Here is a 19,132-nt window from a genome sequence, read left to right on the forward strand (position 1 = left end):
TTCAAGACTGACTTAAGCTTTAATTAACATTTTAAGAAGGCTACTCTAACAAAAACGCCTTGCTGACGGTTTTTCGTTTGTTCTCCTTAATGTTACTTTTTAGTCTGTAATACCCAGCCATTAAAAAAAACCAAAAAGGCCAAACAAGAAAATCCAAAGATAATTTCCTCTATTGATTTTCACTTTTCAGAGAACGATAATCAGAAGTAAAGTTATGGCCCTATGTAAGTTTAACAATATACAAAACAAAATAAGTGCGACAAACTGCAAAGGCTGCGACTCCAAGTAGGCTGTTTGTACACCAAAGATTAACAGATACTGTTCAAAGAGACCTAGCCTTACCCTTCGTTCACACGGGAAGGTAGTTCACACCTGCAATATCCTCATTTCTGGCTTCATTTCCGTGACAGGTGTTCAATTTAAATCTTAGCTTAAGCGGCTTACTAATGTTACTCAGCGGAAACAAAACATATGCTATGTGATTATTTGACATTATGGTAAATGGATTATCGTTCATTTCGTATTCCCACGATTCCCCCTGAACTTGATCCACTTTAAATTGCGTTCCACGCTTGTGTATGCTGTGTAGCGATAATCCTTGTGGCAGCCTTTTGGAAGCACATCAAGCCCCCAGCTCATCACACCACCCAGCACCCATTTCGTTGAACTCTGATCACGGGTAGTAACAGAGAACATGAGTGGGGACCCGCTATCACCGACACAAGCGGTCTTCTCGTCCTCCTTAAAACCTGCACAGATCATGGTGTTTTCATCGAAAGCAATGTTGTTGGCCCATCGCTCGCATCGTGATCTGTGCGAAACCATGACTGCTGCCTGGTGAAGTGTGCTGCGGACTCGGTGCTCAGGAGTCTTACCCCAACCGATTACCACACCATCGCTTGAGGCTCCAGGTTTCAGGAGTTTTTCCACTTCCATCCTGGTCGGTATGCAGATGGGCCTTATCTCATCGGTAACATTAATCGGTTTTGTCAAGCGCACCAGAGCGATGTTTCCAGCGAGTACCTTTCGATCTGCGTTAAAGTCTTTGTGGATGACGATGTGTGACACATCGTGCATAACCGGATCATGACTCGAAGAACCACGGGAGAACGCCCCAAGTTCCACCTTAACAAACTTTGTAGGAATAACTTTATGTCCTAGGTACAGGCAATGAGCTGAGGTGATCAGCCATTCTTTATCTATGAGAGTAGCCATACAGCCTTCGATGTCACCAAAGACGCTGAAGTGGAGCAGAGCTGCCCAAGGCCAAGTTGCCTGGTCCTCTGAGTGCCATCTACCAGGCAATGAACTGCCAACAAGGGGTGCAACGCCGCACTCTTTAAAAGAAGACAGGTATAGATAATTTCTAATGTTGCCCGACGCCTACAATGTACCTCTGCAATTGAGGTTATACTTGATTTTGCAGGGATTTTGTGAAAAACAATCTTTCCCTCTTACCTTGTGGATTCCTCTTTCTACTGCAGGAGTGGCCATTATTGGAAAGAAAGTATCCCTTCTTACAGGAGCAAGTATAGCTATAAAGAGTGATTGAATTAAAATGGTTAAAATGTTAAAAAAAAAAAAAGGAATCTAAAGCAAAGAAAAAGGAAAACGAAGAACAGGAGGAAAAAACAGTTAGAAACTATAACTTAAGGCGGATATGAATATCACTACATTGCAACTATCCGTGAATCACTGTTTTAGTTTTGTATCGATCTAATGCTACGGTTTCCCATCCTTAAAAGGCATGTTCTGAAGGAATTCCTATTTTTTTTCCTAATACAAACTAAGTAGGCTCAGTTTACATCGCAGACTTGGACACATAACGGGACGCGATGAGATTTTAGACGAAAAGAGGAAACAAAGAATACCTTCCGTCGCCATTAGTGCAGTTGTGTTGGCATTGGTGAGCACCTTCTGCGCACTCGTCAATGTCCAAACACCTGGTCTTCTGCCTCAGCTTGTAACCATCTCTGCAGGCGCATCGGTACGAACCCGGACTGTTCTTACAGATTTGCTCGCAGCCACCCCTATTACTCGCGCACTCGTTGATGTCTTCACAGCTTTTGGTTCTGTAATAGTCACAATTTATGTGCAAAGTAATGCATTCACTGTCGGAGCCTCCACAGAATGAAATGATCATAAGTATTGTTACTCTTATCACTCCCCCCCCCTTCTCCGTCCCCTTAACGAATGAGGAGTCACTGGTCTCATCGCAGACCAACCTGTCAACAATTCGTCGACAGTTTAAGGGTGTTTTTTAACACTCCTTGGTGAAGAAAGGTGTGGGGAGAGTAACGTTTCTTAGGCAACAACAAAGGGCAATGACGCAGCCATTCTTCAAATGTGACGAATAAATCGTTACTACGTCTTGAAATTTAAGTACAGTATTATTGGTAGATAAACTTACGTAGGATTAAATTGATATCCAGAGTTACATTGGCATGAGTAGCTTCCATAACTATTGACGCATGGGTGCTCTCCACAGCTGCCATTATTTGAGGCGCATTCATCGATGTCTTCGCATCGTGTTTTGTTGGCGTTTGTTACGAAGCCAGGATCACATGTACATTCGTAACTAAATACAACAAAGAAGAGAACCAACACGATTAAAAACGTTTCCTAAACCTCATGTTCAAATATTTGTTTACGACAGAAAGGCAGTCGCTGTGGTGAAATACATATATCTTAGACGTTTTGGTGTGCATTATAACCGAGTATTTTGACGAGTTGTGCTAGAAAAGCAAAGCGGATAGATAACCGTAGCGCGCACAGCCGACTGGTTAAACAGGTTTTTTTTACAGTACAGAATAACCAACTGTGCAAATATCCGTGCAATATCGCAGGATATTTGTGCTCTATTCGCGCGTTATTTGTACTCTACTTTGTGCAGTTGGATAATAATAGTACACAATCATCTCCAAATTAAAGTAACAGAGGAAGTAAACGACGAATCGGCGTAGGTTTGAGTTGGAACTCTGAAATTCGATTCAAACCTGCTCGAGAGCCCACACTCCGAGGATGTAAATGAAAGGAATCGACTAAGAAAGGTCTAACTAATTGCGCTTGGTTAGCTCATGTTGTGGAGCGCCGGACGGCCGTGCGGGAGGCCGAGGTCTAGCGCCCCAGATCGGACAAACATAAGGGTCTTAAAATAACCTAGGAGAAGGTGCTGCCTCTGCTATGAAATCTGCATCTCCGTTAAAGACGATAAACCGTAGGCCCCGAAATGTAGCAACACGTGTTGTGGTCTGGATTTGTCTTTGTTCATACAGGCCTCCATTCAAACCAGCTTTGAAGCTGATCTGGACCAGCCTATCTAAATATCAAAAATTAATATATAAACTACAATACGGAAAGAAATTATTTGGTTCAGTAATCGCTGGTCACTTTCACCAATTGCAGAAACATTACCTTCCAGGTGTATTGTGACAAACAAAACAGGCTGGCGCTCCCATAGCACACTCATCAATATCCATACACTTGGAGGGATACACGAAATCCTCGATATAACCATCACGGCATGAACAAAAAAAGCTGCCAAGAGTGTTCTGACAATCATGCTCACATCCACCGTTACTTATTTCACATTCATTCACATCTGCAGTAAAAGAGAAAAATACAAGATGGAAAAAAAAAATAAGAAAAGAAAACCGTTGCCTTGGCGAGAATCTAATTTATCAACGAGAGAAAAGCAAATGAAGACTTGGATTGACTTCAGATGCCGGAAGAGCACTAACAGATAATAGCTGGAGATGATAATCAACGATTACTAGTGACTGGACTGTGGAAGAAATTTTCTTTCGTACATTCTAGAGAAAAACTCACTGCTCAAGTCTGAGTTGTGCTTTGAAACCATATAGGGCCTGTATCTGTTAAATAATCGAGCTTCATGGGAGAAGCTCCTCGTATTCAAACAAAAATTATAATTAAAAAAAACGTTTGGCAAGATCAAACAAGAGCAAATACGTTGTTAAAAGGGGGGAACGTGATCAATAGACAAACAAAGTTAGATCCTCGAACATTCCGGATGAAGGTACTTCTTACCCACACAGGTCTTGGAATCATTCAAAAGCTTGTATCCGGGTGGGCACTGACAGTAGAAGCTTCCAGCTTGGTTGACGCAGTCATGACTACAGCCTCCATTATTGCCATCACATTCATTAATATCTGGTAAATAAGGAAAAAACAAAAGCAAAAATAAACGATAGTATCATAGATCCAAGAGTAGATAACTCGCAGGATCCACATTTAGCTTTTTGTCACAGTGTTACTGTACAGTGTCGCTAAGGCTACCACAAGTATATTTATATTTCATCGTAGTCAACCTAGCCTTTGAATACAGCCTCCTCACATCGCATCCAGCATTGACTTGAGGCGACACTGAGTGTTTGCGACTACAATCTCAGACACAGCAACTCTTTTTTTTACTCTTTATCCCTCTCTGGTTCAACAAGTGATCTTACATCATACACCTCTTTCATAATAGAAGGCATAATTATCATTCCATTTATGTGCCTAAAAATAGGCCTTCTTGGCCTCACTCTTGCTTGAAAATTTTTTGGTAATTATAGATGTTGCCGACACCAGAAAGAGCATTTACATAATTGCAAAAGGCTCTCCATTTAAAAAAAGAGGTTTATGCAACATTTCACGACTTTAAGACCCTCCTCCACGATTCGTTTTTTGTTTTTTTTTATTCAACTTAGGACACTAAGATTCGCGATGTTTTTGTTTCCTTCCTATCAACGATAACGTTTGACTAAGATCGAAAGGCTCGGAAATGAGACATGAATATGCAAATCCTACCTTGGCAGATCTTCTTATCGCTGGTCTTGAATTCGAATCCGGGATAACATCTACAATGAAAGCTTCCAGCGGTGTTTATACAGTCATGATTACATCCTCCATTGCCATTAGAGCATTCATTTATGCCTGAGAAAAGAAAAGAAGATTGGAAGTGAAAATGGCTACTATGTTTTTTTTTCATTAAAAGCTTGAGAGGTGCAATAAAGCTTTAGCTCTTAATCTTTTGTTTTTATGTTTTTTAATTCTGGTTTTCTTTTTTATCTTTCCATCAAGCCTGGGAGGTCCGATTAATCTCTTAACCAGGGCCAGTTTCCACGTGATTAAAGGCGTTTCTTGCATTTCTGTAAAGCGGATTGTCACAATGTTATTGGATTTTCCTGGTGCTTAGGTATTGTATTGTTGTGGTGGTGGTTTTATATTTCTTCTTCTCCTGTTGTTGATTCTTAAAAAAATATGATGCCATAACCTTTTGTTGTATTTTCATAAATAAAAAGGGAGTGACGTTTGTTTGCTTAAGTTCATGTTTATCTTCTCCAAGATGCACATGTTTCACTTACACAAAAATTATAGAACAAAATGCTGATTTTTTCTGGGGCAATATACCATTTTGTTTTAGCAAACTTAAGGCGGGAAAGTCATGATAACAAGAATAAACAGGTTTATTACTTAATGAATAAATTTATTTCTTACCTCTACAATTTTTCTTGTCGCGATCAAGAAAGTAACCTTTGGTGCAAGCACACGTATGACCTCCTCGGTAATTCATACATAAATGGCGGCAGCCTCCATTATTGACCCGGCATTCGTCGATGTCTTTTGAAGGCAAGAACAATATAGTCAGTTATTAACCTGTATTTGAGAGAAATCTACAGTGAAACAATAAGCTTAATACGATATGTCAAACTCCTACTAATCTCTGATAGATTGAGAAAACCATATCATATTGCGTCGTTGTTGCTATATGTTGGTGTCGGAAGGTGAGCTAAATCATTTTCGAGAAAAGCTGTGAGGAATTCGCTAATTAAAGATGGCGGTTTTTTACTTTTGTTGATTAATTCGCAGTTGTTTGCAAATGAACTGCGACAAACATTCTCCATGTTCTCTAACCTACACCGATGTTATATTCAGCTATCTGACAAGCTGAGTAATTCGCGTTTTTTTATTGAGTCTTTCTTATGAACTCTGAGGGGACAAACATTTAGTTGACTTCACCATAAACAACATTTTGCGTTTTCATCAAATATATCAAATGGATCTGATTCCGCGTTGGCGTGGGTCTGTACAGTAATAGACCACAGAAGACGTAATAATGTGATAAGAACATCAGTGAGGCTGCGCCTCGTGTGCCACTTTTATTTTCTTTCCACATTTTGACGTCATCTGCGATCTTACTGAACAGATACATGGCAACATGTAGAGTGGACATGACTTCAGTCCAAACCGTTCCTTCAAGAATAGGACATAATCTTACCAACACAGTTTTTTTGGTCTGAAAGCAGGCTAAATCCACGCCTACAACTACAGGATATACTCTTCCTTTGACCCACGTAAATCTCTTCGCACTTCTGTTCACAACCGCCATTGTTTAGAGAACAATTCAGGGATGCTGAAATTTAATCGCATACTTTTTCAATCGATCTGAAATTTTATGCATGAGAATATCATTGAAAGTAACAGGGGAGAATTATGCCTACGTACAGTAACGGCAGAAGGACAGGACTGATCGTTATTTAATATGTCTTGTTTGTGGGTTTTGATCAGTTCTTTTTATGCTGCAATCCCTTGATTACCGTTAAGTTCATTTTCGTGTTTTTCTTTTATCACTCGTTCTGTTCTTGAAATCTGGTTCAGGTTTTACAGTATTCTAGAATTTCCTTCCTACTATGCAGTTTTCACACACTATGCAGTTTGTTTTTGTTGTTGTTTTTTTTTTTGCTAGTGCAGGTGTTTTCTTTTGTTATTGCAATTATGTATCAGCCGTCGCAACTGGTATCAACACATCAAGCATGAAAAAAAAAAAAAAAAAAAAAAGAACACACAAACAGCAGCAAAAAAACGAAAAAACATCACGACATAAACTACACAATGCTTTACCTGATGGGGCTGTTGGTGCGCTGCAGTTCTGTTCGTCTGATTTATCCCCGCAATCGTCTGCCCCATCGCAAATCCAAAGCTTATTAACGCACGCTCCATTAGCACAGGTCATCTGGAATGATTTACATGGACACTTCTCTTCATCGGAATTATCCAAACAGTCAAACGAGCCATCACATCGCCATGCCTTTCTTATGCAACTGCCGTCGCTGCACTGAAATTGATTGGGTAAGCAAGGTGTGGCAGTAGTTATCGTAGGGACTGGGGTGGAGGGAAGTGTCTTTGCATTTGTGGTGACGGGAAGTGGTGTCCGTTGGTGGCTTTTTGACAATGCTATTAAGAGAAGAAACTTGTTTAAGTGTAACACAATTCAGTGCTCCACACGCACCATGGTTTTGAACCTCTCAAAACTTCCTTATGCAGTAGGTGAAGAAAGCGCAAAATTTGGAAACATAGACAGGCAGATGAATAACAGGGTAGGTTTTTAAAGAAATTGTGGTGCTTTGTCGGTGGGGGCTTTAACAAAATAATTTGGTTCTATTTGTCATTAACTGAGCTGATTTTTTAAGATGACCAACATAGAGAGCCATAAGACCTCTCGTTTCACACATTAGCACTTAACCAGGCTAATACTCGCAGACTCAGCCTAAGAGACTCTCTACGGTGGCCAATTTACATAATCAAGTCAGTTGATAGAACCAAAACAGACAAAAACAGACAGAAAGAAAAAAATACTTGCAGGAAAATGGACAGACACATAGACGAACAGGCTGGCTGATTGACTAACAGACTCTACTGAGCGGCTGACTCACTCTTTGACCCACTCAGACTGACTCACAGACTCATAGACTGACTGACTTGTTGACCAACTGACTGGCTGACAGACTGACTGGCTTACTGCCTTACTGACTCAATAACTCATCCACTCACCGACTGTTTGACTCATTGACCCACTGACTGATTGAGTGACTTATTTATTCATTAACACACTGACTGACTAACCAAGTGCATGGTATGGTCGAAATTTTTTCGATCAGCGTGATCAGTCTGAAATACGTGTTACATGTATTTAACTGTTATACTCACGTTTAGCTTGAAAATTAAGTTGAAACCCCTTGTTATTCACAGAACGATCGGAAACAAATCGAACAAGCATAACATTGGTGGTAGAAAACACGCTGAAAGGTGGCAGCTTTCCACAATACTTCCCAAGGGAACTGTTATGGATGGTCGGGCCATCGTGGACTTCAACATAATCGTAGCACGTTGCTGCTTCACAAAACAGACAAAACAGTAACTTCACAATACAACTTTACCTGGTGCAATGAATACATTAGATAGGCAATTGAAGGGATGGTAAATGCGCTTAAATGAGATTGTTGTGATATAATTTAATCTTCCCGAGGAAATCGACGATGGGGTTGCGATTTTAAATAGTTTGATTAACAAAGTCTTTGTCTCTTCATGTATCCCAATGTGTTGCGCTCCCATAGATTAGGTCAAACTTAGGTCAAACTTAAGTCAAACCTAACCCCATTCTCCCACCGTAGAAAACCACATGAAAGAGGGAAACAAAAACTTTCCTCTAATATCAAGCTTGTTTGAGTGGTAGTAACAGTACTGAAAAATTACTTTATGTATGATTGCTGAAGTGAGCTTGAATTATTACTGATCATCTTTACACTAACGCAGAATCATAGACAGCTAAGGTCTAGTTTACATAGGTCACACTTACTAGGATTTCCTCCGGCTGGTTCAACGCTAAAATTGTTAAATTTGGCTCTGACCCTCATTCCAGTGGGAACTGTGATCTTGTAGAGGCAGTTGGCTCTTGGACTGTAATAATTGGGGTAATTTGGGGACTTGATTTTCCCCTCTCTTCCATTGTAGTTTCTTCCGCAAGCTAGAAATTTAACAATAAATTTGTGATAAACTGTGTAATTGCGAACTTTAAAAGCTACGAGATACAGACAGGGAAAACATCGAAAATCGTGTCGCCAGCCCAAATTTAAGGATTGTCATTACTTTTGGTTTATTTTCAATCAGTAATTCCAAAATCTGGGGCAAACCTTTTATGGGAACGCTCGCTGTGGGAGATAGATCCGTTTTTTTACATTACTCATCCAAACACGTTCCTATTAAGACCGTAGTTCCATTTTTTCAAATAGGTTCCCTAATTCAACACAGCTCAATTTGACCTCTCAGCAAGCTCCACGACTAGACTCAACTGGCGCCGTCAAGCATACAAGGCATGAATTTGATGGAAAAATCAAAAGCAAGCCATTAAAAACACTGGGTACTGTGCATGTTGTATATGTGCATTTGAGTAACACGGCAATCCTAATTTTACTGTCTTCAAAACAGAAAATGCCTCAGTGCTAAGTGGAGTCGCTCAACTCCTTTAACTGATGCATGTATCTGCACTCGTAGTCTCCTTCTTAGGCACTTTTCCTTTGAGAGGCAAATGGCGAGAAAAGTTTCATCCCAATTTCATCGCCCTCGGCTGTAAAAACGACAGCCCGACGACATTCAAACCGTGCGCGGAACAGAGTACAATTCAACAAGATATCTTAACCCTTTACCCCCTAACATCAGTATGCATATTCTCCACACTGTTCTCTATACATTTCCTAAGGTGCTGACAAGGAGAATTTGTTTAACAATCAAGAGCTTCTTCAGTTAGCGATAATTTCTTTTATTCTCATGACCTTAATGTGTGGTTCCGGATGATACTATAGGCAGAAATTTCATGCTAGTCACTCTTCAGGGTCAAAGGGTTGAACCATAATTTTACTCATTCGCGACGTCAAAAACTTATTTTGCCACGAAGAAGATCTACTCAATATTAGTTAGGCAAGGTTAAAACTACAACAACAACAAAAAGGACAATAACAAGGATGACTGAGGATGGGACGATCGAAACGGATTGACCAAAGATTTCAAAACGATGAACTATGCCGTAGCTTCGTAAATATAACATTTCGTGCTACTTTGGGACTTCCGTCTTTTTCTCTTTAGGTGTTTTCTTGAAAGTTCCATGCGTGATTAGCAATTCTAATAATTTCACGTCGAAAGCTTCCTCTGTTCTCCGTTCTTAACGACTCATGAGCGGTCTAGACAATGTTTCTACAATATCGTTCGTTACAGAAGGGTAGCAATTTTTCTTGGCACAGAGTTGTGCGTATCGATATTAATGTCGCACGGCATACTGGTATGAAATCATTCAAAAAATATCTTTATCACGGTTCCCCATCTGTGCTCTATCTCTCAGATGCTGCCTAATAAGTGTTGACGGTCTTGGATCGTATCGCGGCGTTACATTCAATTTAACTGTTACAACATGTAATGATTGTCTTCCTTCCTTCGTAAGAAATTTCTTGCAATCACCGAGCACGTCCGTGCTGATGCGTTCGTATTGCTTGATTTCCCAAGGGAAATTACGCCAACAAATAGGAATGCCCAACAATTACGCAAACAAACCGGAATTCGCCACCGACTTCCTCTTTTGATTATGCCGTGGATTATTGATATGCGCCTTAAGTAGTTTTGGAGGTGAAGCACAAACCTAAAGTAGTAGCACCATGCAATGTATTATGAAAAAAATGGATAGGCGAAATTCCCACATCAATGAAATATTCCCTCCATAGGCAGAATTTCGAATGAGATATTTCCGTTTGGTCTTCAACGCTTCCTGTGGAGTTTACACGCAATGTTTGAATTTTTGATAAAGTTCAACACACCAATTTTTTAATCCGTCGGTCTGAAGAGAAAATCGACGGTTTTTATCATTGCTACTGATAAGTGAAGAAGGTTCTATTCAAAGATAAACAGAATGACTTTTGTTCAGATTTGAACATGATCCAAGCGCTCATAACTTACGCTACTGTCGGATACCACTTACACGGACGAGAGCTTTGCCCTTGTCTTCCCAAACAGAACACCACGATTGATAAATGAAGCCTGTGAGATCGAATAGAAGAATAAAAACAATTTTAGACTTGTAACTCAGTCCAACTACGAAGAATAACCATTTACACCGTGAAGTTTTGGCAGATGTTGTGTAATGGTTTTCATTACACGTATCATAGAGAACGTGTCACGTAACTTACAGGAAAAATGCCTTACCAAAAACTGAAAACGTAAATCCCTTGATTACCTCTCATATCTGGGTCTTTTTGGAGACAAAAGGTTATAGAAGAACGCGGGAAAAGGTTTAGAGAAAAACGATCATCAAACTCGAAATATCGAGACTCTAATACGCTTTTGGAGAATGGTGTCAGATTCCTTGGCGCACTGTCAAATGATATTTGAAACAAAACAGTCTTAATCAATAAACTCCCACAGGATTTCCAATCATGTAAAAATAACTTGTGATATCCCAATTACCGCATGGTTTAATTTTTTAATCTATATAAAAGATCCCTCGTATCGATATGTGAGACGTGACAGTAAATCTTGTGATTAAAATTGAAAGGATGCAGCGAAATCTGCGCAATGCCAAACAACAGTCACGGCAAGAATAAGGACAGATCATATGGATCTGTTCCAAAAGTAACTGAAGCTGGGTATTGAGGTATTAGCTTACATCGCCTTTAATCACTGCGTCAAAAATAACAACGCGCCGAGCACTTAACTCGTTGGATCAGATCTACCTTGTGTGCAGTTTGAAGGGAGAAACATGGGTGCTTCGCCATATTGTTTGTAAGTCACTAGTGAAAATCTTTTTACACAAACGTTAACTGATTCGTTAGTAGCTGTTGACTCGCTTAGGTAATCTTTTGTTTGTGTTACTCGCAGGTTTTTCTTGAATTTGATTTTGGTTTCTGCAGCGTTTCGTCTCCCTTCCAGCCTGGCAGATATTTTCCTTCCCCTTCGTAAGAGATCTCTAGGTAAGTCTGAGTTTGCGAATTACTGAGATATCACACATTTATTTCTTACTCGGAGTGATTGGAGCAGTGAAGTGAGAGAGAAATATTTGGAATTAGTTCCAGTTCTCATTCACTGGGTTTAGAGAAACAAGAACTAAAATCGAAATAAATCTTAGTCATGGCAAATGGGTTAAAGCTCATTTTCTTTCCATCCTTGTTCGTCATATATCTAAGCTAAACGGCGAATGATTTTAATGTTCAGTTGTACTCATTGCGGAATTTGCATTAGTGCAACGGGATTTTCGATTCCATGGCGGAAATGCTGAAAGGTGTCACGTCAAAAACCACTTCGGCAGAGTTCCCTTCGAACTCAAAGGGAAGACTGTCCGCAAGCAGCACACGTTTTCTACCTCCTAAGGCCACAAGACCTAAGGAAAGCCTAACTCGGTTTTCCAACGTTATGCAGATGACACTGAATTGTTCAGAAAACAAACTACCCCCTTCACCCCATGGTGAGTGATTCGTGACGCGAAAGCGTCGTCCAGCTCTTGAACTGCACCAAGGATGCGTCACTATTTTATAAATTCGCCCATCAGTTCGCATCATTTAGGTAGTTCATTTCGCCCTTTCAAGAAATGGAAAAGCAAGGTGATTGTTTACCAAATTTTTGTCTGAGTCTTAAGTCGCTGTAAGACCGAGCAACAAGTTTGAATGACATCCTCTCCCCCCCCCTCCCCAAAGGAACTAACTTAATTAAGAAAATAACACGGGTTGACACCTTTGTATTCTAATGCTGATAAATTAGATAAATTATGTTGCTTTACGAACATTATTTCCCAGGTTGTTTTATTAAGACTAAAATGCTCTTCCATTTCCTTTTTTTTTTTTTTTTTTTTTTTTTTCTTTCACCACAAGTTCATTGTGGTGGTACTCTGAGAGCTGACTCTGGAGAGATCCAAACTCCCAACTTCCCCTTCCACTACCCACGGAGAACCGATTGCCAATGGAAAATTGTGGTTAGCGGTTCAAGCATAACGCTGAATTTTGAGGAGTTTGAGGTACAGTGAGACGTTCAAATGATGCTGCGGCGCTCCGCTTTACAAATTGTTTATAGCGCGTGGAAACAGCAACCGCTACATCATGTCACACACCAAATTCTTCCATTATTAATAACACTAAACTATCGCTAGTGAACGAGACCAAATCGAAACAGCCCAAGGCAGTTCTCAACTTTAAATGCAGTTCACCTTTTTTTTTTTTTACTCATGTTGCAAAACGGTCTCAAACTTTTATTTCCCTGCTGAGTTTCCTGCCCAGAAGCCAGAAACTCAAGAAGGAATAATAGTAGTTTCCGCTTATACTTATCTGCACATATGGAATTGACGAAAACAGTGGCCAAAATTACACCGATTTGAACAAAATAGGTCGCTTAGTCGTATCGGGTGATTTCTTATCAAGATCTTAATCTTATCAGGATCCCTTAGTATCTATGGAAATGGGTACTAAATGTTAGCATCTCATGTCTCTGCACTGAATCAAAACAAAATAATTGTCAACAACTCTTTACTGAAGAAGAGGTGGGTAGTGGTGAGCCGTGAAGCAAAAGGAATGATTACCACCGCTAGCCACTGACATTGACATCAATAGTCGTTTTAGTATAAAACTAAAACAGTGTCATAAAATAGTGCTATGAATATGAGGGTAATATGATTTTAGCTCTCTTATTCCTGCAACGATTACAATATTTTTGGGCGCGAGTTGGTCGAAGGTGAATGGCAAAGGATATTCGGAGTTTGATTAGCCAATCAGAGGTCGATATTTACATAAATGTTCTCTGACTGCATGGATGTACTTTAAGGTTCGTGTATTGTTTGTAAGGTGTAAACAGGTAATAGCGACATTCTTGATCTGTGTCCCTACGTCCCAGTTATTTTAATAACCTGCCTTTTCTTGCCTCTTTCTTGAAACAACTCAGGATTGCGTTGTTTGTTTTAAGCCTGTTATGACCAACCTCTTGTAGACTTGTAGGTTGAAATTTATCCAAAGAGTGTTTTCGAAATTGAAGCTCGTGTTCAAAGTCGCATACACATCAGCCATTTCCCCCTGAAAAGTGTACTTAAAAAAGAAAACTTTCTGTAGAAGTATTTCTTTCCAATGCATTACAATTATGTTGGAAAGTGTATTGTTAAAGTTATCTAATTATCAATCGTTGTCAAGTTTTTCCATGACGTTTTTCCTTTCAGGAAAATTTGAAACTCCAGTTTTTTGGAAGAGGGAAATTTACGAGCTGAGAAATTTTACGTGTTTTTCTTATGGGCAAGAGGAATACGCGCAAATGAGTATCGAAACGGAAAATGTATTAAAATTTAAAAGTACCCGTTGTTTCCAAGGGAATGTCTGAATACAGAACTATACGGCAATGATAAATAAATAACTGCTATGGTGGCCGTGACCAAAGCTGTTCTCTAGTAAGGGTGTCTGACAAGATGTTCGTAACAAAGCACAGTAAAAATATCTAATAGGGAAGTTTTCCCTCTTTTTTTATTGCAGCTTGAAACAAGTCAAGACTGTATTTACGATTATCTGGAAATTTATGACGGTGAATCAGACACCGCCAACAGACTGGGCAAGCTGTGTGGAAGCGAGACACCTAGTACCATTGAGTCCTCCGGTCCTCAGCTCTTTTTGAGATTTCATTCAGATTCCTCAGGGGAATTCAAAGGTTTTAAATTACGCTATGTAAAAAAGGCAGGTACGGTTACGGGTCATGGTATCAACCCACTACTCTTTCACCTCTATCAATCAATCTTTCAGTCAGTAAATCAGTCAGGTTATCTTTGCGGCTCCAGGCAGAGGCCCATATGAAATGAGCTGGACTGATATAAGTAAAAATAAATTATATTAAAATTGCATAAATTATGTCAGTAAGATATTTCTAGATCTCAGTGCCTTACCCTGAAGCTAATTTTCTTCATGAAACCTTTCCTCTTCTGGAGTTCATTCCCCTTTCAGTTGCATTGAGCCTCCAGAAGTCTTGTCACTACCCGACCAAGATGGGGTTCCAAGCCATGGCTTAGGATCACGTTTCGGCCTTTCGTCGGGCTTCCCTGACTATTCGAGCGTTAGCCTTTCTTCAGAGCGATTGACGAAGGGCTAGTGCTCAAAACGTCAGCTTTTCTGAAACTCCTTACGGTGGCCAATTTGCGTTATCAACTCAGTTGTTAACAACAAATTACTCTGTTGTACTCTCCCACCGACGCAGCACCAGTTTCTTGAGAAACTTACTTCCTTTATTCATTTCCCTGACTATGTCTATTGATTTCCCTGAGTGGTGAGAGGCACTGTGTGATTAAAGTGCTTTGCCAAAGATCACAACGCATTGACTGGCCGCGCATTGACCACATGATGAACGCATCCGCCGCTTTTAAGAGTACAATGCATTTCGGAAGAGGTCTATACTTTTCCTAATGATGGTTTTGTGGTGTCGACAAAGCCATGAAGAAGACGAAGTCAGATTTTAAACGGTAAACCAAAATTATTTACGCTTTTTTTGGAGATGCGTTGACCATGCGGTTCATATAGCCCCCTGAATGCAATGTTTGTTTTCTCACTAAAATTGGAACATTCCCTTTTGGTTGAAATAAGAGAGGCTCAGTAATTAACGCAAGTCATAAACATTTTTTTAAAACTTGTTTTTGTTTTTATCTTCAAGATTGTAGTCGGACGTTCTCTGGAGAGAATGGCTTGCTCAGATCCCCGAACCATCCCGATGATCATCCAGCATTGTTGAATTGTTCCTACCTCATCTGTGTCCCGAAGGAAAAACTTGTGTCATTGCGTTTTACGCACTTTGACTTGGAACCTGATGCAGGTAGGCGTCAACGATTTCATGTCAATGAGTTTGTTGAAAAAGCAGAAGTTCAGAATGTTTTTCACCTTCGTGGCAACCGCAATCTGCATGGCACATAGCATTCAAACTGCTCATTGCTTTCGATTTCATTTGTGCACTGCGCGATATGCACAGAGAACGAACTCGAATGTGTGTGTTATAGACAAAACTCGCACATAGGTGCCTGTTTTCAAAAATGTTAAAATTTTTTCTGAGTACAGGACGGTTTCTGCTCCTTGTTAATTTAGCAATTTTCATCGACACAGGTTGTGCTTTTGACTATATTGAAGTTTATGACGGTCCAGGGACATACTCTCCGAAGCTTGGAAAGTATTGTGGTAATGATATACCAGACCAAATCCGTTCTTCTACCAATGAACTCCTTGTGATATTTGTCACGGATAACTCCCTTCAGTATTCCGGCTTTGCTGCTGCATATACTGCCGAATTTAGAGGTGAGTGTATTATTGCGAAAAGAACATACAACTCAGTAATTGACGATTTACAGTCGATTAAAAACTTTTTCAGCCCGCAGAAAGATAGCTACGCTTTAGAATACCCTGTCACGACTCAACCAGTTTTAGACCCCTCCCCTACTAAAAATTCATGAGAAACAAGCTAGTGAGATTTCAAACAAGCTATTCAATCGACACCGATAGATCCTTTTTTTTCTGTTCAATCGATTTTTAAGTCTTCTCTCTGCTGTGGGAATCAGCTGTGTTTTAGGAAGACGAGAAATGTAAAGCTGAAACTTTGCAGATACTCCATGGGTTTCAAACCATTCCAGGTTTAACATACTCCAGGAAAATTAATGAGAAAGTCTCAGGTCTACGTGCAAAGCCAAGGAGCAGTGTGTACTCTTTAAATTTACAGGCCCTAACATCAGTACGAATATTCTCCATACTGTTCTCTATACATTTTCTAACGTGTTGACAAGGAGAATTTGTTTAACAACTAAGAGCTTCTTTGGTTGTACTTGATCATCATTGATATCGCGAGGAGAATTAAGATGCCAATGACATTAAGGGGTTGAAGGAGTAAATTTGAAATTTATAAACGAGGGTCTTTTTGATGACCTGTGTCCTTTTTTTTTATTGAAAGTTTGATATGTTTCAGCATTTTTAAATGCTAAATGTGCATTTTGTATGAATTTTTTCCAAGCAGCTGTCGCTAATCCTTGTCTTGTAAACAATGGAGGGTGCTCTGATGAATGTTCTCAGACGTCCGATGGACGGGTTTGCTCATGTAAACCAGGTTTCACACTGGATAGGGACGGGGTCACGTGCAGAGGTACAGATGTATAAGACTTAAGCAACGTATACTCCTTTACAATATACTTTCTTTACCTTTTACACCAGATCAGACTCTATTGTGGTAGATGTAAGACTCTATCTGCATATGTCTTCTTGCTAGGCAAGGTACTGCTTGACGGTTCAAAGATGTGAATTACAACAGAAAGATTAAAAAATTGAAAGGAGAGTGTAGTAAAAAAGTAGAGCATGGCACAGAAAGTTTGTAAATACAATCATTTCTGTTTTATGGTCTCATGTAATGAAAGACAGACTGTAATCATGCCATTTTGGCTGAATATTTTGAGAGCTGCAACGGAAAAGGGATCCTAATGAATCATCTTAGACTTTTGGGTGACAAAGTTCTTTCTTTAAAGAAGAAACTTTTAAGAAGAAACTTAATTTAAAGAAACTAGACTGTCCAGTCAACAATGAAATCGTACTTAACTTGTTTCCATCAGTTTATTTCATTTTTGTTTGGTTGTATGACTAAGCTTCGGGTATTTATTCGTATTGAACATTTTTCCCGCTGCTCAACAGACTATGATGATTGCATAATCAACAACGGTGGCTGCGACCATCTTTGCCTAAATACTCCTGGTAGCTTTCACTGCAAATGTAATGATGGTTACTTAATCGATTCAGACAACAAGACTTGTATAAGTAAGTGTGATATATTTTAGTTAAGAACCAGTTACCATTAATCGCGCCGGGAGGAGGGGGGTGAAGGTAGTGAAGAATTTGGAGGGAGGGGATCACATGGTCATAAGGGAGAACCTGGGAGGGTGTCAGTCGTCGCACACAGAGTAAAAAAGGGTGGTAAATAGAAAATGGATCGCCAATTAACCATTAATGAGGGATGGGGGTCATAATAAAAGGTCCTCAATGTGAAGTTAACTCCATTCCTGTGTTCACAAAAGACCAACCTATTATTCCGAACTTCAAAACACGTGTTGTTCCCACGAGCAGGACACATGAACCCCACTACACAAATTATCGCCCTAACACGTAGCTTATGTAAACAGTATAACTGTAAAATAACATAACGAAAACACACCTACGTCACTACGAGGAGCTGTAAACATTTTACGCTCTATGCTGTGGCACAAAAATATCCTGTTGTTTAGATAATTTTTGAATAACAAGTACATTTTTCGCAAAATTTAAAGTGACGAAAAATACTCAGAAAAAAATGGTTGAATGACTCAATCATCTGCAAACCTTGAGGACTGTTTTGGCAGCAGTGATATGTAGAGAGGATCAATGTATCTGGTATAAAACATATTAAAGTGATTTCCTTATTTGACCAAATATCTGTGGTGAGATGGCAAAACTATCGATGGGTTTATTTTCTGTGAAGTGTGAAATGAATTCTATTTTGTCCCTTTAGATGAGAACGAATGCGCCACAGGAAATAACAACTGCGAACAATTGTGCCGCGACACTGAACAGGGTTATTATTGCGAATGTCACAAGGGCTACAAAGTAGGACTCGACGGATTCACATGTCAAGGTAAAACATTTAAAAGCAGCTCTAAATCCAGCCTTGCGATGCCAGGTTGCCGAGTGTTTGAGGGAAATCTCGGGATGAAAAGTTAGCGGCCACTAAATCCTCAGTGGCCCCACTTTCCCCTTTCCTTTTCAACTTTTCCCTCCGACAAAATATGTCCATTTCCTAAACTGTGGTAATTCTCTTCACAATTATAAAAACTTTAAGACTATGTGCGTTTGACGTTTAATTAAAGTAACATTTTTATCAACATAATGATTCATTGAAAATGTTATTAGAATATTTTGTTGCCATACATCTTACATTTAAACTTCTTGTCGTTCTTTTTGTTTCTCAACAATTCATATTTTGCTTCTTTGTCAAACCTTTGTGTATTCTGTTCAGATTTAGCCTTTTTAATGGTTCTGTTGTCTTTCAGATTTGGACGAGTGCAAGTTACCAAAGAGTTTTCATCACTGCCAACACACGTGCGTAAATACACCAGGAAGCTACTACTGCAAGTGTAACAAAGGATTCATACTCAGTGCTAATGGAAGAATTTGCAGGGGTAAGGGAACATTGCTTATTTATCTCCTGGGGTAGGGTGGGAAAAGATTTTGGGGTATAAAAGATTATAAAGTGCAAAAGATTTTAGGGGAGATCTCATGGGGGTTTACTGGGGAAATGGAGGGAA

The 19,132-nt window shown here is 39.6% G+C and overlaps 2 protein-coding genes across 3 annotated transcripts in view; one reads left to right on the plus strand and one right to left on the minus strand.

The window, feature by feature from the left end:
- On the minus strand, positions 1-11,430 carry LOC113685237 (uncharacterized). Of its 2 annotated transcripts, none has more exons than XM_027202722.2 (14): positions 11,029-11,430; positions 10,805-10,863; positions 8,639-8,806; positions 7,990-8,175; positions 6,904-7,236; positions 6,281-6,415; positions 5,500-5,622; positions 4,810-4,935; positions 4,048-4,170; positions 3,415-3,601; positions 2,411-2,578; positions 1,872-2,072; positions 1,459-1,535; positions 1-1,337 (listed from the first exon to the last, which is right to left on the minus strand). In XM_027202722.2, the coding sequence occupies exons 1-14, from the start codon at positions 11,064-11,066 to the stop codon at positions 514-516; spliced, it is 2,748 nt and encodes a 915-aa protein (XP_027058523.2). In that variant the 5' UTR covers positions 11,067-11,430; the 3' UTR covers positions 1-513. The 2 variants fall into 2 exon arrangements, with proteins under 2 accessions (XP_027058523.2, XP_027058524.2); XM_027202723.2 differs by having other exon boundaries at positions 7,990-8,172; positions 11,029-11,206.
- LOC113685242 (uncharacterized) overlaps positions 11,293-19,132 on the plus strand; it is a 23,090-nt gene continuing 15,250 nt past the window's right edge. Inside the window, exons 1-10 of the mRNA XM_089191776.1 lie at positions 11,293-11,604; positions 11,701-11,792; positions 12,687-12,829; positions 14,322-14,523; positions 15,484-15,642; positions 15,927-16,115; positions 16,825-16,950; positions 17,490-17,612; positions 18,340-18,462; positions 18,878-19,006. Coding sequence (XP_089047902.1) covers positions 11,582-11,604; positions 11,701-11,792; positions 12,687-12,829; positions 14,322-14,523; positions 15,484-15,642; positions 15,927-16,115; positions 16,825-16,950; positions 17,490-17,612; positions 18,340-18,462; positions 18,878-19,006 — 1,309 coding nt within the window. The 5' untranslated portion in view covers positions 11,293-11,581. The remainder of the gene's footprint in view (positions 11,605-11,700; positions 11,793-12,686; positions 12,830-14,321; positions 14,524-15,483; positions 15,643-15,926; positions 16,116-16,824; positions 16,951-17,489; positions 17,613-18,339; positions 18,463-18,877; positions 19,007-19,132) is intronic.

The sequence above is a fragment of the Pocillopora damicornis genome, chromosome 13 (genome assembly GCF_964200805.1).
Source record: "Pocillopora damicornis chromosome 13, jaPocDami1.2, whole genome shotgun sequence".
Classification (NCBI taxonomy): Eukaryota; Metazoa; Cnidaria; class Anthozoa; order Scleractinia; family Pocilloporidae; genus Pocillopora; species Pocillopora damicornis.